Source organism: Hibiscus syriacus, unplaced genomic scaffold, assembly GCF_006381635.1.
Source record: "Hibiscus syriacus cultivar Baekdansim isolate YM2019G1 unplaced genomic scaffold, ASM638163v2 tig00113124_pilon, whole genome shotgun sequence".
NCBI classification, from domain to species: domain Eukaryota; kingdom Viridiplantae; phylum Streptophyta; class Magnoliopsida; order Malvales; family Malvaceae; genus Hibiscus; species Hibiscus syriacus.
In genome coordinates, this window is record NW_024063444.1 from 1,315,883 (window position 1) to 1,329,884 (window position 14,002).

General features: G+C 29.7%; 2 protein-coding genes and 1 pseudogene across 2 annotated transcripts; 2 read left to right on the forward strand and 1 right to left on the reverse strand.

The window, feature by feature from the left end:
* Positions 1-6,152: 6,152 nt before the first annotated feature.
* On the reverse strand, positions 6,153-6,821 carry LOC120185799 (protein MIZU-KUSSEI 1-like). Its single transcript, XM_039189910.1, has one exon. The coding sequence runs from the start codon at positions 6,819-6,821 to the stop codon at positions 6,153-6,155; it is 669 nt and encodes a 222-aa protein (XP_039045841.1).
* A 2,365-nt stretch (positions 6,822-9,186) lies between these two features.
* Positions 9,187-12,155, forward strand: LOC120185720 (protein CURVATURE THYLAKOID 1D, chloroplastic-like). Its single transcript, XM_039189864.1, has 4 exons — positions 9,187-9,214; positions 11,053-11,219; positions 11,314-11,397; positions 12,084-12,155. Exons 1-4 carry the CDS (start codon positions 9,187-9,189, stop codon positions 12,153-12,155), a joined length of 351 nt encoding a protein of 116 aa, XP_039045795.1.
* Positions 10,759-10,838, forward strand: LOC120185875 (annotated as a pseudogene).
* Positions 12,156-14,002: the final 1,847 nt, after the last annotated feature.

Consider the following 14,002-nt stretch of genomic DNA (forward strand, 5'->3'; position numbering starts at 1 on the left):
ATATGTCATCATGAAATTCAATATCTAATTACGAGATTTACTTAGTATGTTGATCAACAAATAACTATCATCATCTTACCACTCACACGTACTAAAGACCACATAAATATCTTTCAACACAGTTAGGAAAAAGGCGGGCACCTTTTATAACCACCCTTCTCATTCTTTTTCATAATCGATTATTTTTCTCATTCAAACATCAATCAACGATTGTCCTCTTATTAATCATAACTTTCTATTTAAATAAAAATAAATGAAACGTTGACAACCAATGAGTTACCCTTACGGGCCTTTGGTTCGTAGAAAATAACATTACCAAGGGGAAATGATCTTTTCCGGAATACCATTCCCACGTTCGGTTCACTTGTTAAAATGGTGGGAATGTCATTACCTCCAAATTCTTAAGTATTAGAAAATCCCCACAATTTTGAACAAGAATATCACAAGACTAATGAATTATTTTTATAACCATCCTTTTCAATTCTTATTTTTTTACTTTACGCAAAATTATAAATATAATAATAATATACAAAGTTTTAATTAATAAAATATTAATACATTTAATTATTTAAAATTATTTTATATTTTTAATATTCAATATATTAATTATTTATAATTTTATGAGGTGAAAAATAATATGATTGTAAAAATGTAATTATTTAAAATAATATCTAACTTTAAGTTATTAAAAAATAAATCTTATACATTGACAAATAATATCTTTGAACACTCAAGATCAAAATATTATTTTTTTCTATTATATTATATTTTATATAAATAAAGATGATACTTATTAAATTATTTAAAATATAAGCTTAATATACTAATTATACATTAAATGTATTTTTTTCTCAAAAGTTATATAGTATAATGATTAAAATATTTTTATAAATTTTCATTCAAATATTTACAATTAATATTAAAGTTCAACTTTTTTTTAAAAATCATAAATCACAAAGATAATTTAGTAAAATATGTATTCAAATAATTTTATAATTTTTTAACCAAACATTGTAATTTTATATTTCTGTTAAACGAACCAAACAAGGTAATATATCATTATCATAGTAATTTTACATTCCAGTAATGTTATTCCAGGATGTAATCTTACATTCCGTAAATCAAACTCCTTAATCCCATAAACACAAACCTTATTAGAGATAGATAAGATGTAAATATACAAATTATGAGTTAGAGAGTGCAAAAAGGGAAATGATATTATTATTATATCTAACGTAGGGTCCCTTTGAAATGGAAAGGCAAATAATGCTCATCGTTTTTCATACAAAGGCAAACTCTGTCAAGACCCCTTTCTTTGATTCCCCCCCCCCCCCTCTTTTCAGGACTGCACCCTCTGTGAGCCATCTTTGTTGAAAATTGAAAATATATTTCAATGACATTAGGTGTGGAAAAACTAAAAACATACTAACATGTAAAGATGTTCTTTTAAAAAGATACATATAATATCATTTTTAATATTTATATTTGATATATTGGTAGTATATAAATTTATATATTTGATATATAAAACAACTTTTATTTAATAAAAAACAACTTTTAACCAAAAAAATATTTGATTTAGCGGTTGAGGTTTTTCCACCCCTCTCACTAGAGACGGAGCCACAACTTAATTTTAACACAGGTCGGATTTTTTTTACAATTTTAAATTTTACACATAATTTTATTTTAATTATTTATTCATTTTTAAACAAATATAGATGATAACATTACAAATACATATTAGTCCTATCATTTATATGAAACAACAAGTTAAAAATTAGAAATAAAATTAAAGTAAATAATAAAAAATGCACGATTTTAAAATGTGTCAAAGACATAACTATCACATAATCATAATATACACATCACTCCTTTAAATCTTGAAATGCATCCACGAGTGATATTGTACTAAATATACTAAAATTAAATATAAGATTAAACAACTCCAATTAATAAATATAATATTGCTTAGTTGCTTACCTTTAAAAAATTACACTCAGTTGCATTTGAATCACTTCAGTAAATCTTTGATAATTGTAGTATAAGGGGTTTACTTTTGTTGTGGAGTTGATTGTTGTATTGTAATATTTTATATTGGAAGAAAGAAGACTTTACAACTTATTATATTCTATTTTGAGAATGATGAAATCTCTACAATATTTTTAGGGTAAACTACACGTTTAGTAAAGACACTATTACTTTTGTTCTGTTTAGGTATCCAAACTTATTAAACTAAATAGAAAAGTAAATCAATAAAATGTGTAAATGTCGAAGACCAAATGTATAATTATACAATTCTTTTAACTATCCCGTTAAATATTTATTCAATGATAACACATAGCTTAATTGATATCATTTGATAATTAAATGATTTAATTGAAAAATTAATAGATTAGTGATTAAATTAAAATAATTCTTTAGAGGTTGTGTCGTTTTCTATAGATCAAATCAAAGTTTTCTTCTTTGATTTTGTTTAATCGACGACAACACCAGTTTTGATGTTGATTGTATATCGTTGTTATAATCAAACCATAATAAATATGAAAATTAATCAGGATCTAATTATGCTAAATCACTAGAATAAATACTAGATACGGAAGCGTACCTAAACTAATTGATATGTTGAAATCCTTGAATTTTTCTTCGATTGTGATCTTCCAAGAAGATAGAATTCTCTTGAGTATAAACTTTCAGACGAGATAAGAGAAAATACGAGATCATCTATTTCTTGTGGACCATAACCCTTTATATAACTGATTTAAGAATCAATTATTGTATGTACTTATAACTATGTCCCTCATCAAAATATAAATACAACTTTAATAGTATCTATATTTTTATTTTCATGATACTTATAATACCGTATGACTTTATAACATTATTGGTCACTTAATTTATGTTAAATTTTACGATAACAATATGCATTAAAAAATATGTGTTGATAACTATGGATTTTAATCTAATAATCGTCAATTCTCTTTTCTCTTTGTTTCTTTTTTAGTTTTTTAATAAGAATATTTATACTTTTGTGACACGTTTTTATCTAACTTTATAGCACGTTTTTCATCTTTTTTTCTCGATCGTTTGATCATATTCTTTTTTATTTTATGTTTTCTCAAGATTGGATTTCACGACGCCATAACTTAACAAGATGATGCTTATTTGTAATCCTGATGATCTTCCCTGATATGGACCACCGAATTGAATTTGAATACGTGCTTTTGCATTCATGGATAGTTTCTCAAGACATTCGACTATGATTTGCAGTTCTCGGTGGTCTTTCACTAGCTTAATCTCCTTTTGTGGTTCATTCGTCATTGCAGTCAGATTTGCTCATATCTATTTTTTGTTCGAGTCTTTTGCTTGAGTTTTTAACTTTTCCTATGTATAATTCTTATATGATTTAAAATGGCTAGTTTCAATGTTATAGAAAAATAATTAAATTCTATATTTAGTTTAAAATAATAGTTGTAAACAATTATTATAATTTTGAATATTTTTACTTTTTGACAAGACTGGTTACTTCAATTAAGAAAATTATAAACATATTATCAATAAATTAAAAAGTAATATTAATTTTTAGAATAAATATATTTTTTATCATTGACGTCTTATGATTGACTGGTAATGAAAGTACCTAAATATAGCTCTAAATTTTATGGTTTTTTTTTCTGTTGAATTCTTCAGTATAATTATATGCTCAACATGAGTGATTTAAAATTTAAAAAAGAAGCAATGATTAAATAATCAATTCTTATATTGTTTTTTAGTAGTTTATAGCCCAAGACTCTAACCCTTATCGTAAAGTTCTACGCTGCGCATCTTTAATATATGGTTAAAAAAATATTATCAGTTTTTGTTATTATTTAAATAATAAAATCGGTAAAAATTTATTTAAAATATTATTATTTTTATCGATTTTATTAATATTAGACGCTTAACTGAGCTTGATAATATATCTGGTAAAGCGCTCCCTAAAATATTATTTTTCTATCGTATATATATTACCAAATTCGGTAAAACGCTCAATAATAACAAAACCGGTAGAAATAATAATGTTTCCAGTAATTTTTTACCGATTTTATTATTTAAATAATAACAAAATCAATAACATCTTTTTTAACCGTATATTAAGACTGTCGCACGTGATCATTTCCCTTATCCCAGCCCTAGCCTTAGTATCAAAAATAAAGTCATCAACTGGGTTTGGGTTTTAGTTTCGGATTCCATATAGGAAAAGGATAAAACAATTTAACAAGAACATTGTTCCTTTACAATTATTTTCTGATTTATGAGCGGCGAATTGAAGTTTAGATGATTTCGGTATTGTATTAAAAACAAGTTTTTATATTATTATTTTAAAATCTAAACAAGTAACAGTTAAGCACAAGGTTGCCGGCTGTCAGTAAGTTTCTCGTATCAATTAACTGCCAAAACTAAAGTAACGGCAATAACAGACGCTGAAATATTGCAACGTGAAGGCATGATTTAATACGTTTTCCAGCTTCCAAACTACACTTAAAAAGCATTCCTTTTTAACCTATTAAGCGATCTCAGTCATTAAAATATAACTTCCAAAAAGGTCATTTATATATTGTTGAAGATTTTTCCCATTAAATGTATTTCATCCGCATAACAAGTGTGCCATAAGACTCAATAATGAACTAGTATATCATTTTCAATTGTAATTTTTTTATTAACGTGAGATGATTATAAGGTAGTATATGTTTAAAATTATTTCAATAAATTGTTATGAACGCTTACATACACCTTACATACGTTACTTATAGAACTCATAACTTCAAAGGAAAATATCACTCTCTTTAGCCATTAAAATCGATTGATGGACCCAAAATTGTAATGTCAAAAAAACAAATAACAGGCTCGTAAAAAAAAAGGAATCTCATATGTATGTACGTGTAAAGAAAATAATTTGAGTATAGATCCTTCTTGCATGTGCATAGTACAATATTTGCACACGCTCCGGCGGCGACCAGTTCTTTATTAAAACGACACAAGGAATCAAAACCAGCTCACACTAACATTTGAACTAAGTCCCCACAATCAATACGATTATTAATAACATCATCGTCCTAATATAGATATATATAAATATTATAAATAAACTTAAATTCAAAATTCGTTAGAATCTGAACAAAACAAGTTGGAAGATAATAAAAGGGGATGAATTTTTCTTGCTCCTGCTAAATGATATACATATTGGTGTGATGGAACTGTGAACTGAGCAAATTCTCATGATATATGCATATGAAGGCATTTCATTTAATGAACTCGCCTGGTTTATATTCAACCATTTCATGCAATACTGTATTGTTAAAATATTCGCATCTTACATTTATTCAGACGAAAAAACTCGAATTATTTTATGGATTTAGTATCCATTTGGTTCGGACGAATTTTTTTTAGTCTTTTATAACTTAACTCACAAGTGTATGGGGAGAAGGTAAATATATCAGATTACTGTTTTTAGAACACAGTTTCATTATTGTTAACCCAAATTTGAATGTTTGAAACCAGTTAGATGTCGAATGGTGGGTTTGTTTTGGATTATGGGGACAACTTTTGCTGTTGTTGTGCTCTCCGAGGGAATGCGAATTCCTTGTCTTTGATGTAAACACCACTTGCTGATTAGTTGTTCACAATTCATTTTTTTTTCAATTTTAATGAAGAATTGTAGTCGGTAGTTAAACAATCGTCATGTGATGTCTTCCCATGTGAGGAGGAAACAATAAGGAGAAGGTAGAAGTCTGCTAAGATTATGGAGATTAGAGATCTCTTATCAATCGTGATTGAGCGATATTTATAATGATTTAAACCGATAGTATTAGACATAAAATTATTATGACTAATACTTTCAGCATCTAATCATCATATCTTAAATTTCGTTATAATTATTAGTCAAATAAAATGCAATTAACACTTTGAAAAAGTGTACATTGAGATCGATCAAAATATTACAATATTAAGGTAAAAATAAGGCAAAGTTAGTGATCTTAGCAATGGAAATCTGGTTCTTTAACCACGTTGTTAAAGCCATGCTAATCAGCACAGCTCAAAAAGTGGGGGGCATTGCTAAAAAAAACCTATTTCCGGACACCAATCCGATCATTTCGAAATCAAATACGAGGTGATCAAGAACGGAAGAAGAATATACTAAGTTCTTGACCAACATTCCCTTCTGGATCAATCAAATGGAAAGATTCGGAATCAGTTGAGCCACGAATTCTCTGAAAGTTAGCCCTCAAGTACATAAGTTCATCATCTTCATTCTCGAGTTCTTTCCCACTAATCATTCCGGCCCCGACCACAACCGAACTCATCAGTCTTAAAGCATCTGTATCGGCTTTCGAAGGCCGGCGTTTAACCGCATACCCGACTTTCCTTCCGTTGCAGTACATAGTCCACAAGGGCGGCATCGACGAACTGAACTCGGAGTCGGTGCAGTCCAGCGTAATCCGAAGTATACCGCCTCGCATTTCTCGAGCCAAAACCGGCGTAGGAACTGCGAATTCGAGGAGTAGAATCGGGTCGGAGGACTTGGAGTTTGTTTGGATGCAGAACCGGACTTTTCCCCTCCTGTAACCGAAGATGGTGCCTGTGATAACACTAGAATTTGAAGTGTAAAGACGGTGGTGTTTGGTTTGTGGGTTTTGGATGATGGCTCGGTTGCAGGTGGGCATAAGGAGTGCCATGATGGAACGGAGGAGCCGCCATGATCGGACTTGTTTCTGGCAGTCAACTGAGGTAACGCCGCCGTTTGTTAAGTGGGTTGCGGTGGACGCAATTGTTGGGCAGGACATGTTGATTTGCCTAACGTTAAAATATGGGAAGCTTGGCTTGTGGGTTGTTGGAGATAGTCGAGGGTTATATAGGAGATGCGATTTTTTATTTTTATTTTTTATAAAACCACTTTAGTCAATTTGGTAACTTTTTGTAATCTGATTTTTATAATTTTCATTTCTATTAGTAAATGAATTTTCTCATTAATTTTAGATTTTTTAATATAACACATCATAAGATTTTTTTTTGATAAATTTTAAATCAATAAAAATCCATCTAAAACTTTAATCTTTGAATATTTTGATCGTACAATGAGGTTAACTTCGATATATGTTATTATTCTTTTAAGAAAAATGTTTTTCACTGAATTTTCGAATAAACACCAACTCTCCCTTCGCTGAAGAACAACATTTTCTACGGCGATTGAAAATGAGAAAAAAACCCTTAATTTTTGATGAAGTGAAAAACAAAGTAAAATTCAAGTCATCACGAACATAAATAAAAAAGAATGAACTTCCACGTCCATATTAAAATATCATAACATCTTATCGTTAATGTTCTAATGATGAAAAGAAACAATTCAAAAAGTTTAATTTTATAATTGAAACTTTTTATGAGAGAATAATTAAAACGAAACTGAAAGGTCAAAAATATTTATATTATCTTAGTTTCTGTTAGAATTTCAATGTGTTTTGGAAAAAAATTATCAATAGATGAGTTGAATTAATGAAGTTAAACAAACTACCTAGCCAGTCGAAGATTGGGGGGGGGGATTCCTCAAGTACATGTGTACTGCACTCGCCAAATCTAATAGTAAGACTTTTAGTATATTTTATGAATAAAATAAAATAAGAAAAAGGCGTCAAATTAGGCTTTTCCATCCAAAAAAGAATGAAATCATGTGTGTGCGTATACATATATACACTTTTTTATATATCTTTACGTGAATGGCATTCTTTTAACATATTTAAATAGAAAAAAATGGGTTATAAAGTTAATTATAATATTATTCACAACAATAAAAAATAAAGGATATATATTATTTTAATACATTGAAATAAAATATTATAATATTTTAAAAGAAATAGAAAATGCTCTCCTGTCATTCGCAAGAATTCACATTAAGAACACTAAAGTGATGGAATCATTTCCAAATAATTGGGCTGACATTTATATTTTATTTGCGATTAACTTTGCTTCTCTGGCCAAATATATTATTTTTGAAGTATATATATATATATATGGACGAATAAGTAATGTCCGTACGATCAAAACACAAACAACATTCCCTTAATGGTTTTGGATGCTCACTTGGATTTTATTTGCTTTGTCATGTTTTGAATTAAAATTAAATCGAAAATTAAGTTGGGTTGAAAATATAATTTAAAAATATGAAATAGTTATATATACACACTTGCTTCAAACAATTATTGTTCAGATTATTATTTATCAAAGGAAAACATGATGAGATAATGGTTTGAAAAATAATAATTCATAGGGATATTGAAAAAATAAAATGAACAGTGCAAGAGAGAAGCCGATAGGGCCACTTTGCATGTCTCTTGTTGCTCTACGGCTCAGGCGCTATGCGAAAGACACCTTACATTTGACCGACTTCATGAAGTGACCAGATGGACTTCCTCCGTATACTATTCTTTTTATTTTCCATATTGTCCAAATAATTTTAACGTTTATTAAACATTAAACGAAATGAGTTTTATTTATAACGAGTTTTCAATTATTATTATTATTATTATTATTACTATTCACATCTTTAAATCAACCTTAGAAATATAAGTATAACATAATTTTTCTAAATGTGTAATACTTTCAATCATAAATATAAATAGATGTATACGTATTACATTTCTTATTAATTATATTTAAGCATACCATATTATAGTTTTTATTAATTAATCAATTTGTTTTATCAATTTAGGGATGGCACGGGGTCGGATTTGGCTCGGGTTTCGGCCAACCCAAAAATTTTACACCCTTCACCCGACCTGAATCCGACTCGATTTTTTGAGATAAAATCCGACCTGACCCGACCCGACACGAAATAATAATAAAATATTATTTTTATTCAATAAAAATATATATTTAATTGAAAAAATAATATATAGAGGAGTATTATTATAATTATCCCTAAATATATAAGATAAAATTATATTTTTTAGATCGGGTCCGGTTGAATTTTTTCACCCTAAACACGAACCCGACTCGAACATCACCTTTAAAAAATTAGGCCCGATCTAACCCGAATATATTTTTTTTTTTAAAAACCTGACCCGGTCGGGTTTGAATCTCATGCCCATCCCTATTTATCATATGTAAAACTACAAACTCTGTGTTGAAGCAAGAGTTTTGAATAAGACCAAACAAATGGGTTTGGATGTGAGCTTTATAGCTGGTTTCTCCACTCATGTCCTTTGCCTTTTGTTCTCTCAACATGTTTATCATTCACAAAATGGAAAAAGAAGAATAAGAAGAAGAGAATTATTGGGTTAATTTCATTATATTTTCCTTCAACCATTAAAATCTTATATATATATATATATATATATATATATATATATATATATATATTGTAAATAAAATATTATAATACATGATAAAAAAACATGTTGAATTAATAAAAAATACTATTATCTGAAAATGACAAATTGTCTCTAAAAACCATTTAACTTTTTTATTATTAAATTTAACAAAAAAATACACCCAAAATCCCTATAATTTTAAATTTTCAACTATAATTTTAAAAATTCATATTATAATCAACCTCTGGTCAATTTATTAACATGAGTTGGATTCTAAGATCTAAGTAATCGATGAAAAATATTATACTTTAATAGTTTCTATTTTTCATTACCTTTGTTTACCTAATAAATTAAAACCAATTTCCAAAGTTTTAAATTGAAAAAAAAATACGAAGCTGAAATATGTAGTGGATTTATTTCCAAGTAAATTACGTAATACCTGAGAATACTTTTATTTAGAAACGAACATAGACTTTTATATCAATGTATAAAATTAATAAATTACAATAAAATTTAAGAAGAGAAGTTGAGACAAAACAAAGTGAGCCATCTCAGCAATTGGATCAATACTCCCCATACGAAGCCACTTTTATCGTTTTATTTTGAACATAATAATACTATTAAAATGTAAAGTACAAAAAGAACATATAAAATATTTTTTTGGAAATGAGAAAACAATTGGAACACGGTTGCTCGATCATCTGCTAAAGCGGAGTATAGAAGTTTAGCTACAACAGCATAAATTATATGGTTAAAAGGGCTGCTGGCAGAATTAGAAGGTAAAACCAAAACACCAGTGACGATCTTTTGAGACAGTAAGGCTGCGATACAAATAGCTGCAAATCCGGTTTTTCATGATTGTACAAAACATATAGAGATCGACTGCAACTTCGTGAGAGATAAGATACAAGAAGGGCTGCTGCAGACTGCTCATATTGTTTCAGCAGAACAGCTGGCTAACATCTTAACAAAAGCCTTGGGAGTCCAACAGCACCACTACCTGATGAACTAGTTGGGGGTTAAAGACATTAAACCCTCAACACTTGAGGGGGAGTGTTGAGAGTTAGTTTGTAATTAGTTAGATATTCAGTTAGATGGTTAGAAGATTTTTTGTATATAGAAGGACCAGTTGAAATACTGATATTCATTATGGAATAGAAAATTTTTCAATCTATTAGCGTTTCAACACTCTCACTCATTGTTATTTGGATTTTGGACTTATTTGCGAGTTTAGGATATGCTTTTGTTTTATTTTTCTATATTAAGATCCTTAGAGGGTCATATTCCCTTTGCACATATATTCTGTCCTGAAATGATATATTGTGTTTTCACCTTAGAGCTTTGAAGCATTTTTCACACTTCTATCATTTAGCTCCATTTTAGGGGGTTTCACAACTTTTATGAATTTGTAATTTGATTGCTATGATGATTAGTACAATTTATGAAAATTTTATGAATCATCGACTATCATGTCGATCTGAGCGGTTACCAGAGCAACTAAATTTGTTTAAATTCATTTTCTTTGTTTAATTCTTATCGATCGCTTTCCCCATGATTTTGGCTGATCATTTTGTCTTGTTTGTCCTTCTTTTATCCCTGTTTCTATAGTTGGTATAAAAATGATTCGATTTCAAACAGTTTTGTAACTTTGCTCACATTCAATTCATCATACTTTGAGAGTTTCGTTTTGTAGTTTGCTTCTTTTTTACAGTACTATTCATTTCTCATGGTCTCTTAATCAATTCTGACGATTGGATCACTAAACATTTGCAGCTTGACAATGAAGATGCATTTTCAATCATATTATATGGAAGTGGTGCCTTGGTTGCTTTGTGGCTAGCATCTGCTCTTGTCGGTGCTATTGATTCAATTCCGTTGGTGCGTTTTAAATCTGAATTCCGAGTTTCTTTGGACCATATGAATAAAGCATTTCATATTCCTTTTCGCTAACGATTGTGATCATAAAATTCAGTTCCCTAAATTCATAGAAGTTGCGGGTCTTGGCTACACGTTCTGGTTCACCTCCCGATATCTGATATGTTGGAAGCGTAGGTGGGCACTCAATAATTTTACAACTCGAAATTATTATTGATATGAAACAAAATGCGTTACAACAACGTTACCTTAATATTACAACATTACAATACTACAACACTATAACACTAGCTGCGGCTAGTTTACAAGCACAACCTCACTATTTTATAACACTAGCTCCTGCTAGTTTACAAACACAACTTCGATATTCTATGCTTTGCTAAGCTTTACCTTCTCTCTAATAGCTTTACTCAATTCTCTCATAGCTTTTCTAAGCTATCTCTCATTCTTGCTTTTCTAAGCTTTTCCTCATATTCCTTCTCTTTCACTTTGCATACATTTATATTAATGCTAAAGACATATATTTATAAGGGTAATTAACCTCCTTAATGAAAGATCTAGGCATTTCTAAATTCTTATTGTATTGCCAGATGAAGTTCATTGTCTTAATGAAATTCTCTTCAATCATCAATTGTCACATGTTTATTTTCCATGCTTAGTTCTTAAGTAATTCAAGATCATGCTTCATTAATCAAGAATCTTCTAGAATTATCCATGCCTTGCCAGCATAAGTAGTAAAATTAGATTTGAATTCTAACATGATATTCAAGGTAAGTGCAGCCTGGCTTTTAAACAATCAAGGTTCTAAATTAATCATTGCATGCCATAAAGGAAGGTATTAATCCCGCATTCACTGGTATTTTGCAGAAAAACAGGGAGGAGTTGGCTTCTAAAATCGAAGAACTTAAGCAGCAGATCGTTGGCTGGGATGACAAATGATATGGTAGGAAGGATATGGTTCTGTGTGTTTTGCTTGATACATGAAAGGGGGAAGAGAAGCAGAGTTGATACTTTCTCTTGTAGATCTTTAGAGTACGAGTATGTTGATAACCCTGACTAGTTAAAATAGCATCAAGATTAAAAGGATTTTTCGGTTTCTTCTTTCATGCACCCAGCTTCAAGTATGTAGTTACTTCGTTCATTAGCAATTAGCAGTGGTTGATGGGTGTAATTAGACACGAAATGAATATGCAAATATCTTAGAACACGCTCCTGCCATGGATTTCTCTCGTGTTGATTTATGTAGTGAGAGTTGCTCCCTTTTCAGCAGTTCCAGTTGAATTTTAATTATTCAGATCATAAGTTATTGATGCAAATATATTAATCAAACCCACGCTTTCGTAAGTAGTTCACCAAAATAATGTTAATCTAAGCCACAAGAACCAAGATTTCGTTCCCGGTTGGCTCCCGTTCAGTAGGCGTATGGTGTTATTGAGATCATAAATAATTTGTTTAAAGCAATTTATGTAGCAAGCTTTCGTAGCTCTGTTTGTTAGAAAACCTGATTAGTAAGCAAGAAGTCTCATTTTCGACTCTCAATGCAAGCACAACTACAGATTTTTTTCTTTGATTTTGTTGGGTAGTAACGCACGCTTCCCATGCGTAATGCATGGAGAAGAAAAACGTCCTCATTACAACAGCCATCCAACCACAAATTTTGACACCAGAAAACCAATTTTATAACCAAAATTTTAACCTTAATTTCATTATAAATTATGATTGAACATGTTTTAGCTTATCATTCAGTGTTGGTCTTACTTTAGCTATGATTGACCTTTCTATTTACGTTGGATATATTCGTTTTTACTAAGCTATGGACATTTACAGGCCATGAACCAAAGTATAATGGAAGATGCAGAATAATGGACTTAGAATCGCTAGTCGCTTCAGGTCGGATTCGTCTACTGATAGAGGCAGAACTTTCTCCTCGATGCTCATAAGTCATATCTGATATTCGTCCACATGGTGACAGTAATGGTTTGCATGAAGTTAGTGTCAGTCAAGGTTAGAATGTTTATGTTTTGACTAAAACGAACCACTCCCAGGCCTCCTATTGATGCCAAGGTAATACCCGAATATAGAACAGCTAAGTGAAGCTTGGATGGAGCATGGCACCAGCTTGAACCGATTTCACGTGTGGTCTCGAACAGCTAAGTGTTGCTGTTAAGGTTACAACAATTATTCCCTTGAAAGGTTTAAAAATATGGACATCAGAAATCGAATTTACTGATCTGAGAATTAAGATTTGCGAGTTAAGAGCAGGATATGTATATACCAGTAAACAGAAAAGTGTATATTCTTACTTGTCTTTATTAATATTGTTGTTGATACAATTCTCGTAATAAATTTTAAGATCATTCTGATGAAAAATGATGTTAAGAGAATTTGAACTATCCAACGCATAAAAAATGAACAAGTATGCCTAGATCTTATATCTTCACCTATAAAATTAGATTAAATTTAACTTATTACTATTTAATTCATGTTTTATTGTACATTGTTTATAAATTGTTGAGCCTTAAAGACTAATCTTCTACAAAGGGAGAATAATTAGATTAAACTAGGGCAATGTAGAATTACTAAATTAATGATTGAGCTTAAAGTGTGTATGCTTTTAAAAATACTATTTGAGTTAAAAAGTATTGAAGCATAATTTGTTACAAGCTAATAATAAGAAAGAAGAAAATTCCTAAATGGTTGATTTGAAAGTGTATGTTTAACATTTATTTCATGAAAGATTTAGTATTTGTGTGTATCTTGTACATATCTCTTTCATGAAAATTTAC

What these genes read in the sequence shown, in the direction of transcription:
- LOC120185799 (XM_039189910.1), bottom strand. Translation starts at nt 6,821, where the DNA reads ATGTCCTGCCCAACAATTGCGTCCACCGCAACCCACTTAACAAACGGC.
- LOC120185720 (XM_039189864.1), top strand. Translation starts at nt 9,187, where the DNA reads ATGGGTTTGGATGTGAGCTTTATAGCTG. An exon ending in GGATGTGAGCTTTATAGCTG is followed by an intron (nt 9,215 to 11,052) that starts GTTTCTCCACTC and finishes TCTTTTTTACAG; the next exon opens with TACTATTCATTTCTCATGGT. An exon ending in TATGTTGGAAGCGTAGGTGG is followed by an intron (nt 11,398 to 12,083) that starts GCACTCAATAAT and finishes GGTATTTTGCAG; the next exon opens with AAAAACAGGGAGGAGTTGGC.